Source organism: Plectrocnemia conspersa, unplaced genomic scaffold (assembly GCF_051122295.1).
Source record: "Plectrocnemia conspersa isolate PC_06_02 unplaced genomic scaffold, ASM5112229v1 ptg000010l, whole genome shotgun sequence".
NCBI lineage: Eukaryota > Metazoa > Arthropoda > Insecta > Trichoptera > Polycentropodidae > Plectrocnemia > Plectrocnemia conspersa.
In genome coordinates this window covers 23,335,084-23,347,733 of record NW_028277174.1, presented here as the reverse complement: position 1 = coordinate 23,347,733, position 12,650 = coordinate 23,335,084, and the positions used below count along the sequence as shown (strand labels likewise).

The 12,650-nt window shown below is 30.1% G+C and overlaps 1 protein-coding gene across 1 annotated transcript; it reads left to right on the top strand.

The window, feature by feature from the left end:
• The first annotated feature begins 3,413 nt into the window (after positions 1 to 3,413).
• Ifrd1 (Interferon-related developmental regulator 1) lies at positions 3,414 to 12,548 on the top strand. Its single transcript, XM_088194176.1, has 8 exons — positions 3,414 to 3,635; positions 9,443 to 9,556; positions 9,624 to 9,994; positions 10,063 to 10,170; positions 10,250 to 10,395; positions 11,247 to 11,429; positions 11,496 to 11,784; positions 11,868 to 12,548. Exons 1-8 carry the CDS (start codon positions 3,605 to 3,607, stop codon positions 11,952 to 11,954), a joined length of 1,329 nt encoding a protein of 442 aa, XP_088050302.1. The 5' UTR covers positions 3,414 to 3,604; the 3' UTR covers positions 11,955 to 12,548.
• Positions 12,549 to 12,650: the final 102 nt, after the last annotated feature.

The window sequence follows — 12,650 nt, the reverse complement described above, 5'->3', positions numbered from 1 at the left end:
TATTGACGAAAGTTTTGTGTTAAGTATAATTTTTTGCATCATTTTTCACCTTGAAACGATTTAAAATTATTGTACAGTGACAATGCTGTATCTCGAATACAAATTACAATATAAATATGAATGACACTGATATTTAATAATTATGTAACAATGGTTTACATCTATACTTATATTGTCGTTGGAATATCTATACAAATCTGTAAAGAATATAAATAGACGTAGTTGTAGTTACATTTACAAGCTCGTTAGATTTAAAAAGATAATACAGAGATAAATACAGTTTCTCTATCCAATGAAAAAAATAAATTCTGTATACCTGCTTACCTGTCTCCATATAGGTTAAATAATTGGTCATTAAAGTAAAACGTAACATCAAAATAGTATTATATAACGTGAAGCATAGATAATTGTTTTAATCTTTGGCTTATTTCTGATGCAAATGCTATTTTTGACATATGTTAGAGCTAATGATGTAAAAATGTATAGTTTTAAAAATGATTTTATAAAATTACCATTAGAATCTATTCTCACCGATTTTTCTTATTTATTTTTCAAACTCACTCAGTTATAGTGTACATGCTTAATGACAACTTATTTATGTATTCTATGAGCCTAATTTAAATGCACCACGTCTTCTCTTCAGACTCTTCCTTATTATAACAATTTGCAGAAAGCGATTTATTTTTAAATTATACACTACCAGATATTTATCGCTTTTTTTTATCCTCAATTCTAATACTTCTTATTTTATATTACTCTTAAATTTTTCATTTTTTGTTGTCCTTTTTTATATCTTCACTGTCATTCGACGATGATCATAGATCACATGATTTCGATATATTTCGTCAACATCTAAATCGTCTTATATATTACTATAATTAGCTTAGCCTATTATTGTTTTATACTTTGTATAGGATCGAACAGAACAAATAATCTCTTTCTCTCTTTATCAATAATTACCTTAGCAAATTAATAATATATAATAAATCGAATCAAGTCATGCGGTCTTAACGACCGCATCATTTGTTGCCACTGTCACTGTGAACTTGCAACTTCTGTACAAGGTATTGGTAAAAAAATGTATCGTTTTTGGACAAGTTAGTAATGTGTTGACTTATTGAAGATAATAATAAGAACAAAACTTCAACAATAACTCATCCTGGCAAAAAAAAGCGTAAACTATGTGACATATAAGCATCGCGCACAGGAAGCGATATCTATTGCAACATGTTATGCAATTGATACGTACTAATTGGTGTATATCATGGCCACTACAACATAGCTGATAAAAATATATTAATAAATAGATAGTGCAAACTATACTATTATGCCATTTGAATGTGATTTTTTTTATAATTTTAAATTTAGATCATTTTCAATGCTTTCACTTGGTTTATATCACTTTAAAGTGTATTTAATGACAAAGAATTCGGTTTTATTATTATTTTTTCTTTAAGCTAATCAAGCAATGGAATATATGTAACCAAAACAAGCAATTTTGTATGAGTTCAATACGGGTATTAAAGCAATGAAAACTACTTATAAACTAAAGAATAGTTTTAGTGTAGGCACTGTTAATAAACGTAGTGCAAAAAAAGTTGTGTTGGGGACGAGAACCTTAAATATGACGAAGATCATAGGCGACCTTCTTCAGTTGATAACGACCAACCTCCTATTGCTTTGACGTTTAAATGAAATATTACAAGCTAATTTTATCATTTAGCATCTGCCTGAACATTTCCCAGTTTGTTCTTTTATTATGCAAAATTAGTGCGTTTGTTTTTTAATTATTCTATAATTAAGGTGATCAAAATTATAAAATGATCAAACAATAGGTCAAGATTTAATTCAGCTTTTAAAAAATCTGAGATTCTTTTTATCACACCAAAGTCAATTAAATATTTTTTCTGCGGTTCGAAGGCCAGGATGTAGGCTCCCTGTTGTTTTCTTGGAGCGAAAATCTGTCCATGTGACATTTACAATGAAAGAGGACACATTCCTACCAGTTCAGTTAAATAATATTACATTACCACGAGCTAGTGGTGTAGCTAGGATATGTGCCGCCCGAGGCGACCCTTAAAATTGCCCCCCCCCCCTCCTTTATACATTTTAAAACAAAATCTGACATTCCTAAAACTCTGTAGCCTAGTTAAAAATTATTAAACAAAAAAAATCCGGAACAGGATACATATTATATGCATATTATTTATTCTTGTATGTAATATTTGTTTTCTGATTTAAACAAGGTGTTTTATAATACAATAAAAAATGTAATAAAATAACGCATTGTCAAATTATCATTATAATTAATTTTAAATAATACAATAAAATACAATACATCTAATAGTATAAAACACGACAAAATCAACATATCATTACAGAGTATAAAAAAAAACACAAAAACGATTAATTATAGAATTAGCCAACAAATTATATATTATTATAAAAATATATTTAATTATTTGTAATTTCTACTTAAATATACGAAACTAGAAATTACAAATACATGTGTATAATTTTTATAATATAGATATAATTAGCAAGCAACTCTAATATAGATATAATTTAAAGATATCAAAATAAAATACTAAGGACGATATTGGATACCCCATGGTTTATTACAACTGGGACCTGAATTTAGCAATGAAAGAAGAGATCTAGAAAACAAACATAAGATATAAAGAAAGACTGACGAGTCATCCTAATAAGTTTGCGAAGAACTTAACAAAAATCCAAAAAAGGAAACACCTGAAGAGGGAGAAAATATTATGAAGTAAAAACTAAAATGAATTCTTCAGTTGCGAAGTGAATTGCTGATGGGCGACTCACTCACCTGCCACTAAACAGACAAATAAATTGTTTAATGTTACATAAGGACAGACCTGTATAAAATTCGGTTTTTATAAAACATAAAAACCGAATTTTATACAGGCGCAGGTGCAAGTCCAGATTCAAAATGCGCCAAAGAGAGCCATAAGAAAACAATTCCGGGTCTTTGACTACACTTTTACTCACAGCAGCAATAATTAAACAATTTTAACGCGTTTGGCTGCGGATTAAGCGATCCATTTGTAAATGTGTTGTAATTGTATTATACTATTTTTGGCAAAAATGAATCGATTTTATTTGTATTAAAAAATAATATTGTATAAGAATTCTTCCTTGTTTTATTATCTCCTCTCTCTCTATATTATTTTTATTTGAAAATAAATGACACGATTTATTTTTTTGGTATTTTACGTAATTTGAAGAATTTTGAGATCATTGTGAGATTTTATATCGACTTAGCGACCTTTTTTTTAAATACGTATCAAATTACGTTATGAAAATCAATAATGAAATAAAGAGCGCTCGTTACATCGAGTCACATTTGGAAAGTGGAGCACCTCGACTGGCAACCCCGTCTGAACGGCAGTCTGTCGGACGGTGGATCATGGTGGCTTGTGAATCTCAACGCGACACTTCATACCGGGCTTCCGGCTTATCGACGACCTCAGTCGTCGCGACCAGCAACGCTCAAGACTTCTCGTGTCCTGTCGCTCGCGTCACTTTTGTGCCGAGCGCCCCCTCCTGATCTTCTTCGAGCAAACGACGCCCGTCAGCCATGCCGCGCACCCGCAGGAAGCCCAAACCCGGTGAGAGAAAAGCGAACTATTTTTGACATTTCAAACGACCCCCCGTGCACTATCGATTTGACCTCGACCCGATTTTCCCGCCACACAAGGCCATGTGGCCGTGTGACCTTTGAACCGAAAACGGACCTAAGCCAACATCGTCTGGATCGTGTGCCAATTTTATATATGAATTTCCGCGTGCGTTACGATAACTTAACGATCGCGATCGTCCATATGGCAAGGTCTTTCTCGATCGGAGAATGTTGACCGCATAAATAATGAATAATCTTAATCGATTTACACGTTTACTCATTGTGACGTCGTTTTTATCTTTTAATGGATTGACGAGTCATTTTTTTGAGGTCATCTTTAAAGATACTGTCCAAGTCCATTGTCATGTACTTGAAATAAAAAAAACTTTTTATATTTGCACAGCTGTTTAGACCAAGATAACTTATATAATATATCAGTTGCTTCATTTATTAATAAATCTTAGATATTTTACTTCAAATAACTTTTTTGTTGTACTTAAAATTGAATATATAATTAGATACTTTAGATCTTCAAAACGAGTTTTAACAATAACCATTAAAAATCACTCAATGTTTAAAAATACCCTCGTATTTCAACTATCCTTCGTAATTATCGGACGGTCACCTTGAAATCAGCTTTCACTTAATCAGGTGAATTGGAGGTAGAGTTAATGTTAACTCGATTAACTTAATTTACTATTTTCCATTCGTTCAGCTTCCTCGAATGACCATTATACAAAATGTGACACTTAGTTTCATCACTACCAATCCCGAAAAAACATTAGTGTTTTTTTTAATACTCTCATACAGTAACATTTGTAAACATGATTTGCTAAGTACATACATGCATTTATTAAACTAGTATATTAAAAAAAAAAACGGCTAGTCAACTCCGAGTTGTACATGAGAACAAAGTAGTTCACTGCGTCAACCCTACTTTTAGCCTGATTATAGACTAACAATTCTGGCTTTAATTATTTTTGAGGACAATTTAAATGAGCAATATATAAGATAATAGTTTGTGCATAAATGTTGGACAGATTAAGTGCGAGCGAGAATTTGTGAGAACACTGAATAACTCTGCAACGAATCCTTTCACGAAGATTTACCTTTCATATCTCTTTAAATAATTCACTGTTAAATAGCACCTGATTTTTTTCTGACAATCAATCTAGAATAATGTTATTGTGCTCAGTCGAAACAATGGTGTTGCTTTGTTTTTTCTTTCGCAATATGATACAAGGGTGGCTTCAAAACAAATAATATTTAAATATACATGGAGCAAGGCAAGGACAATAATAAATAAAACTATGATATTTGAATCATTTCTTATGTAAAATCGCGCTCTAAATCTGAAAATTAAGAAAGTAAAGAAGTTTTCGAGATATTGCTGTTTTTCGTATTTTTATTCTGAAAAAAATGTTTTTACTTAATTGCAATTGAATCAGAAATTTTCAAAAAAGGCTCATCTCGATTTTTTTTTTAAAGTAGATTTTTTGCTATTTTTTCATGTACACATATAGACCAATTTTCCATGAGCAAAAGGGCTATCTGGTTTTCATAGTGGAAAGATTTTCTATTCAGAAAAGGATTAGCTGCAGAAAGTTATTCATGGGGTGTTCACTGTTCTGACCATTTTAGTACTTAATGATGCAACACAATAGTTCGCAGTTACGGGAGAAAATATGCTTTCCTGAATTGTTTTTTGTATCTCCCGTAAAATTTCAAATATCCGAGATAAGCCCTTTCATGTGTATTCGTTGTTGCAATCCGAATTTATTTAATAAAAATAATATGCAGTTAACTTGACAGTTCCGACTGACCTTTTCAAAATTTCTAATTCAATTGTACTGTGAATTACGCAAATAATTTGCTTGTGTAATTCACAGTACAATCAAAAGGCTTTCTTAAATTTTTCTAAAAATGATTTTAAATCGTCGATAAATTCATAAATAGTGGCTAAACCGATAGAAATTTACTTACCACTTTTATTTAATTTGCAATAAAATTAAATAAAAACACTTTTTTTCAGAATGAAAAATATGTAAATTTAGCAATATATTTTCGTATTCAGCACGTGATTTTGCATAAGAAATTACATTAAAACCTTGATATAGCGGACAATTTATCCAGTCAAATATAAAATTTGTTAAAAACATCCTGTTAATGCTTAAATCCAAGTTTCACCGCGTGTAAACAATTTTCTGCACATGATAATCACGTCATACCTCTAACTTTATATCTACATACAAATAAAGTGTATTCCCGATTTTTATTAATTTTAATTTAATAGAATATTTTTCTCTTAAATAAAGTTTTATGCCTATTTCATCTTTGTTTAAAATCACAATATTTTCAATCCGTTTATGGAAACTTGACGGACAGGTAGATGACAATAGTTCTCCACGCGGCCAACTGAGGGTTAAAAATCACCTTGGGTCAGGTTTTCTCAATATGAATGAATATCTAGGTCACAGGTGAATAACCTATGGGTCGCAACCCCATTTGGAATTACGAAGGGTTGCCAATTCAAACACTACATTTTATAAATATAGATTATACATAATGCAATTTTCGATTAGTTTCTTTGTTTGAATGATATATTTTTTAAATTAAAATTAGAATAATCTGGATTCATCATTATGTTCACTTAAGAGACGAAACATTCTGAGCAGTTGCATATGTCTTGAGTTGATCGAACAGGAAGCTTTGAGCACAGTATTAATGCAAGCATTATAAGCATTGAAAATTAATAATGTTAATAAATAATGAATAGAATAATTATTCTAGTCTTTGCCTTTACAACATACGTTGCAATCACTTCTATGAAATTTCCTTTGGTCATATTTTACGGTAATTTTAAGCATCTGGCTGTAAGCGAGAGCTCGAAAATTAAACTGAAGCTGTTTTAATTAAAATTAAATTAATTCTTTCCATATAATAACCTGAGATTTGTAAATCAATTATAAACATTGAAAATTGTCAAGTAAAAAACTTCACACAATTGAAGAAAAACTCATCAAAATAATGTGAAACTAATATACATATATCAGACATGTCTATAGACTTTAAAGAGCAGATTTTTAGGAAAGTTTCACTGTTGTTTTCCTTTGAAGTTAATAATTCAATGAACGTTAGCTCGTGTTATGTCTGTGAAATATATCCATGCAAATAACGAGGTGAATCCACTGCAAGATTCACCTATGTGACAATAAGACTTCCGGTTTATCCGTAAGAGTTACTACATTCGCTAATAAAAATAGTCAATATCAATAGTTTGTTTATAGAACTAAGAAGATGTGCATTCTGATTGTCATGAAGTTACAATTAGTAATTACATACCAAAATACCCAAAACCATTAGAAACAAAAATACTCTATACACCATTTTTTTTATCATTATTTGTCACAGCGCTAATGGTGCTTAACGTGTATTTAACGATATGTAAAATTAAAATATAAATAATAACATTTATTTGTCTGTCTTGTGATTCTTATTTATGTAATTTTGGAGGAGTGATTCATTAACGATCAAATGTACTGCTCACACAAAAATGTGTAAAGTTTTTGATGAGTAACAAGTCTATTTTTGAATTCATCGACTACTTTTAGGATGCGTCACTGTTTAAATAATCCTCCAAAATATTATCTTTGCCTTAAGTTATATTGACAATTTTGTTATCAGCGCTGTTATCTTTTTATTCCTTGTGAATTATTTATAAAATATCAGTCTAGTTAATAAAAACAATAAATATAAATCGTTTGGCTCCTGAAATTATTTCATTGCCAATTCATTAAACGTACTGGTATATTTATCGTAATGTCATGTCTATTTAATTAATTGAATTGAAAAAATACTAGTTAATAATCACTGTCAATCAATAATTTATGCAAATTTAAATAAAACAACACTAACGTCAAGCGAATGCTTTCTATGAAACATATTTAATACTATTATTCTAAAATCTAGATAAAAATAACGATCGCACACCGTGCAAAGAGTGATCTGAAACTATTTGCTGTATGTTTTTTCAATATTTTTCTGAAATTAAACATAATCATATGCATGAAATTGTGGTGGTTTATAATTTTTCAGACAAGAGAAGAATATAATGCTATGTGTGCTTTGGTCCGTGAATCAACAATATGTCAAATCAGAACCGTTACGAAACAGAACAAGTTAAAAATAGATTTATAATTAATTTCATATTGGCAACTAATTATTTGATAAGTAAATAATTCCATAAATGATCAATTAAAAAATAAAAAGTGACCAGTTATTAAACAGTATTTAAATAAAATGATTAGTAATTACAATAAATGTTTGGTTTTATATTTTTGACAGTCTGTTCAAACCCAAACCTAACCTAAACGACACGTGCATCTGAAACATTTTGACCTTGACAGTTGACTGATCACATGGCAATTGATCATTCAAATATATTTATGGACCATTTATTTTATTTTTCTGACGATTTGTTTTATTCTTCTGATTGTATATTTTATTTAACTGATCATTAATGGAATTATTTACCTATCAAATAATTATTTGCCAATATAAAATTAATTTTAAATTTATTTTTATAACTTCTGTTTCATCCGGTTACCCTGTGCTTTTTAAGCTGTTCGAGTTAATGATTATAATTAAATCACCTTAGATTAGGTTTATGAATATTATAATGGTCCATAACTAAGATATGAAGTACTCTACATCTAGCTAATATAGCTATTCAAAGTATTAGTAACATATATAACTGTTCAATATTAACCTTGTCAAATGCTAACTTACAGCAAGAATGTGTTATTTTTATAGATATATATATATATATAATATATTGAGCGGTAGCAAGTAAGCCATTTAAACACACGAAATGACTTGTACTGATAAATAATTGTCATTATCTTATTTTGACGTAATTTTTTTAAATGTACAACAAAATTAAATTATAAATTTAGGTATCATATATTTATCTCGTTTAAAAATTATATTCATTGATAGCAACACATTTAAATTGATTCATATTTTTATTATATTTAAAAAAATTATGTAAAAATTAAGATATTATTGTGAAGATTCTGTTGTTTTTTTTTAATACTTCAACCAGTGTCAATAAAAATCATAGTTATTTAATATGGATTACAAAATTACAAGTAAAATTGCAATCTTTTATTCATTTTTATTGCCAATATTTGCCTATAAATAGAATAATTATTATAGTCTGCCTTTACACCATACGTTGCAATCACTTCTATAAAATTTCCTTTGGTCATATTTTACAGTATTTATAAGAGCTTGAAAATTAACTTGGAGATGTTCTAATTGAAATTTAATTAATTCTTTCCTTATAAAATTAAATAATCTGAGATTTGTAAATCAATAATATCATTTTGAGAGATTGAAAATCAGATCAGCTATGACTTGCAACGTGCGATGCAATCGCTTTCGTGAAGTTTTTTAATATATATTTAATTTATTCTTTCCTAAAAGGTATATTATATGAAAAGTAATGACGCTTGAGATTGTAAATCAATAAAAGTGGCTTTGACTTGCAACGTACGATGCAATCACTTTTATATTGAAAATTCACTTGCAATGCCATCTCTTATATGATATTTTATAATATAAATTAAACTACTTATTTTATATCTCACTGAGGTCCCATATTATGAATACATTCTGAATCAATCAATAAATCTACAAAACAGAATTTTCTTACAAATCGATTAGAATAGTATTATGACATTCTTGAAAATGATAGATTAGTATAAATAACGCTTTAAAATTATACAATTATAGAAAACAAAAGATACGAAGCTGCCAACAATTCTGCCTCTGATGACGAGTCTATCAATGACAACAACTCAGAATGGTCGACTCAATCTGATGCTAAAAGTGTACAAGAGATTGGAGGTCTTATTGAAACACTCTTTATTAATATATATTCTTGACCACAAACTAATCTTATTTTCTCCATTAGATGAAAATGTCGAAGAGAACGTCAAATCACCGGAAGATACGTTTGAAGAGACACTATCTATGGCCGCCGAAGGCTTAGGGCAAAAATCCTTGGCGGCACGTGTTAAGTGCTGGAATGCAGCGTGCGGTGCATTGAAGAGTCGTCCGGCTTCACACATTATTTCAAACTATAGATTAACTCTCAACGATCATATTGAGAAAGCACTGAAGCGTTCAAAACCTGAAGAGCAAGCTGCAGCTGCAGAATTAGCATCTTTGATGGCCATTCAATTCGGAGCTACAGATTTATGCGAAGATCTTTGCAAGGATGTTAAACCTATACTTCAAGTCGTAGCTTTGGATAAGTCGGCGAATGCTAATGCACGTGCAAAGGTAAATATATATTAAACAAAACATGTTTGATGAATGAATTGTTGCTAAGATAATTAATTTTATTTCAGTGTTGCACCGCATTAGCGTTGCTATCGTTCTTCGCCGAAGAAGACATTGGAAACATTTACGAAACAATGCGTAACTTTGAAACGATATTCAGCGGCAGCTATCTTAAGGTTCATATCGCTTCTTTGTTTATATATAATTATTTATGTATACTTGTATATAATACACTAATGCTTTGTTTAATCTTAGGGTGATGGAACTATCAAAAATAACATAACATCGGAACAAGAAAATCTGCATTCTGTGGCCCTATCTGCTTGGGCTCTTTTATTGACTTTGTGCTCTCCGGGTGATATCTATATGATGCTGGGAGGTTCTACTCATACTTTTGCTCCGTAAGTGTATATATTATTAACATAGCTAATGTGTTTGGATAAAAGTTTGATCTAGTTTAAAATTTATTTACAATGTGGTGTACGGAACCATAAGATAACTTTCCTCAATCTCTGATGAGAGGAGTGCTATGGAACTCGAGCAGTTTCAAAATACAATATTTTCTCAAGCGACATTGCAATATTGATATCGGAAAATATGGCAGTTTTGTATTTTTCAAACAATGAAAAATATCTCCAAAAAGGTGCAAGAATATTACTTTAAAAAAATGAACCCCTCTAGACTGTCACAAAAGACTGAAACACAAAATGTCTGTACATTCTGTGCCATTCCTCTCCACAGGCGTACTTTTTTTGGAAAGTATCATTCATTGGTAAACTATTAGAGACCTTTTTTATGTTGTCGTAAAACATTTTTAAATAAGTATAAAAAATATAATTAAAATATAAGTCTAGTTTTATACAAAAAGCTGTTTGATTTTTGAAACAGATCTTTACATATATGGATTCATCAGTAAAAGGTGAGTAAAAATATATAAAGAATCATTTAAATTCGATGTAAATTGAAGACGCTAGAAAATCGCCTGCCTTACTTATAAGCGCTCGCGCGCATTCAGCCCGCAGTTTATGTCTTAAGCTACTGCTGCGCCTTAGTGTTGCATGTCTGATTCGCACTGCCACCTGACGGCCACTTTTCGAATAATATGTTACACTACTGCCAATTTACAGTTTCAGTATTTTTTTGACACGCTCGTATTCCAATATATATTTTCTATGAATTTTATTTGGTAAATATATTTACAACACTAGCCTTTTATTCTTATATTATTAATTACATAAGGTTTTTTTTAAAGATCTCTGCGTCAGTTGGGAGGAATGTTAGCGTCGCCCGGATTGGAAATAAGGCTTGGCGCTGGAGAATGTCTAGCGTTGGTATTTGAACTAGGGCGTGAACACTCCGGTGATTTCGGGGACACAATCGTAGAAGAGCTCATCGATAAGATTAAACAATTAGCGACCGATTCGCACAAATATAGGTACAGATCTCTTATTTAAATAAATTATATCTATATGACGATTAATTATATTTATTTTTACTGTAGGGCCAAAAAAGATAGAAAGACTCAACGTGCGACTTTTAGAGACATTTTGCACTATTTAGAAGAGGATGAGGTTGATGAACTTCCATTGAGATTACACAGTGAACACGTCCAGATTGAAGGTTGGTGTGCTAGGAGAAGATACTCAGCTCTCGCCGGAACTTTGGGATCTGGTCTTCACACTCATTTAGCTTCTTCGGCTGCTTTGAGAGCTGCACTCGCTTTGCCACCACCAGCTCTTTTGATCGATCCTCAGAGTGTGAGCGCAAGAAATAACAATAAATTATTACGGGTAATTATGGTTATATTTATATAACTTCTTACTTTGCAAATTTATTATTTTATTTAAATATAATTTTTTTCTTATCTTTTTAGCATCTCCAAAACGCAGCAGCTTTTAAAGCAAGGACTATAACACGTGGAAAAAATAGGGACAAACGTTCAGCCGTCATTATGGCATAAGTCTTGACTGCAAGATTATATTTATTCGTATTTTATCATCGATTAATATTTATATAATATCAATACTTTATATAGATATAAATCATATAACATAATTACTAGCTAATGAATCTTTAAAGTGTGAATTTAGACAATTGTAATGTTAACTATTTTAACTAGTTAATTTCTCTTTTGTAAATATATGTAATTTAATATTTTTGTTTATTGTTCTCTTTTTCTTTAAAATTTAAGTTGTGTTGCTCATGACAATTTGTTACCATCGCTTTTTAGTGAATAATATAATTATTGTACAGTATAATCGATAATAGTTAGACGGTTTTTAAAATATATTTCAATTCTTAACTGTCAATGTGGCTGTGTTAATTATTGTTAGAATGTGTTGTTAATTTTTATTTTAAAAACTGTTTGGAAAATGAGATAAACGTAATAAATTTGATCAAAATTAAATCATTTCATACATGTTAATCTCTGTGCAATGTTGTATATTGTTAACAAAATCGTGGTAACTGATCATGCTGCGTATATGTGTTGTGTATGTAGGTTATTATACATAATTTTAATGTATGTATAAATACAATTTTGATCCATAATAAATAATGTTTTACTATATCATCCCAGCATAGGTAAGATTTTTATATAAATTAACAACCTAAAAACTTGGTTAGTATTGGTAAGTCGTAAGATCAGAAATGTTAC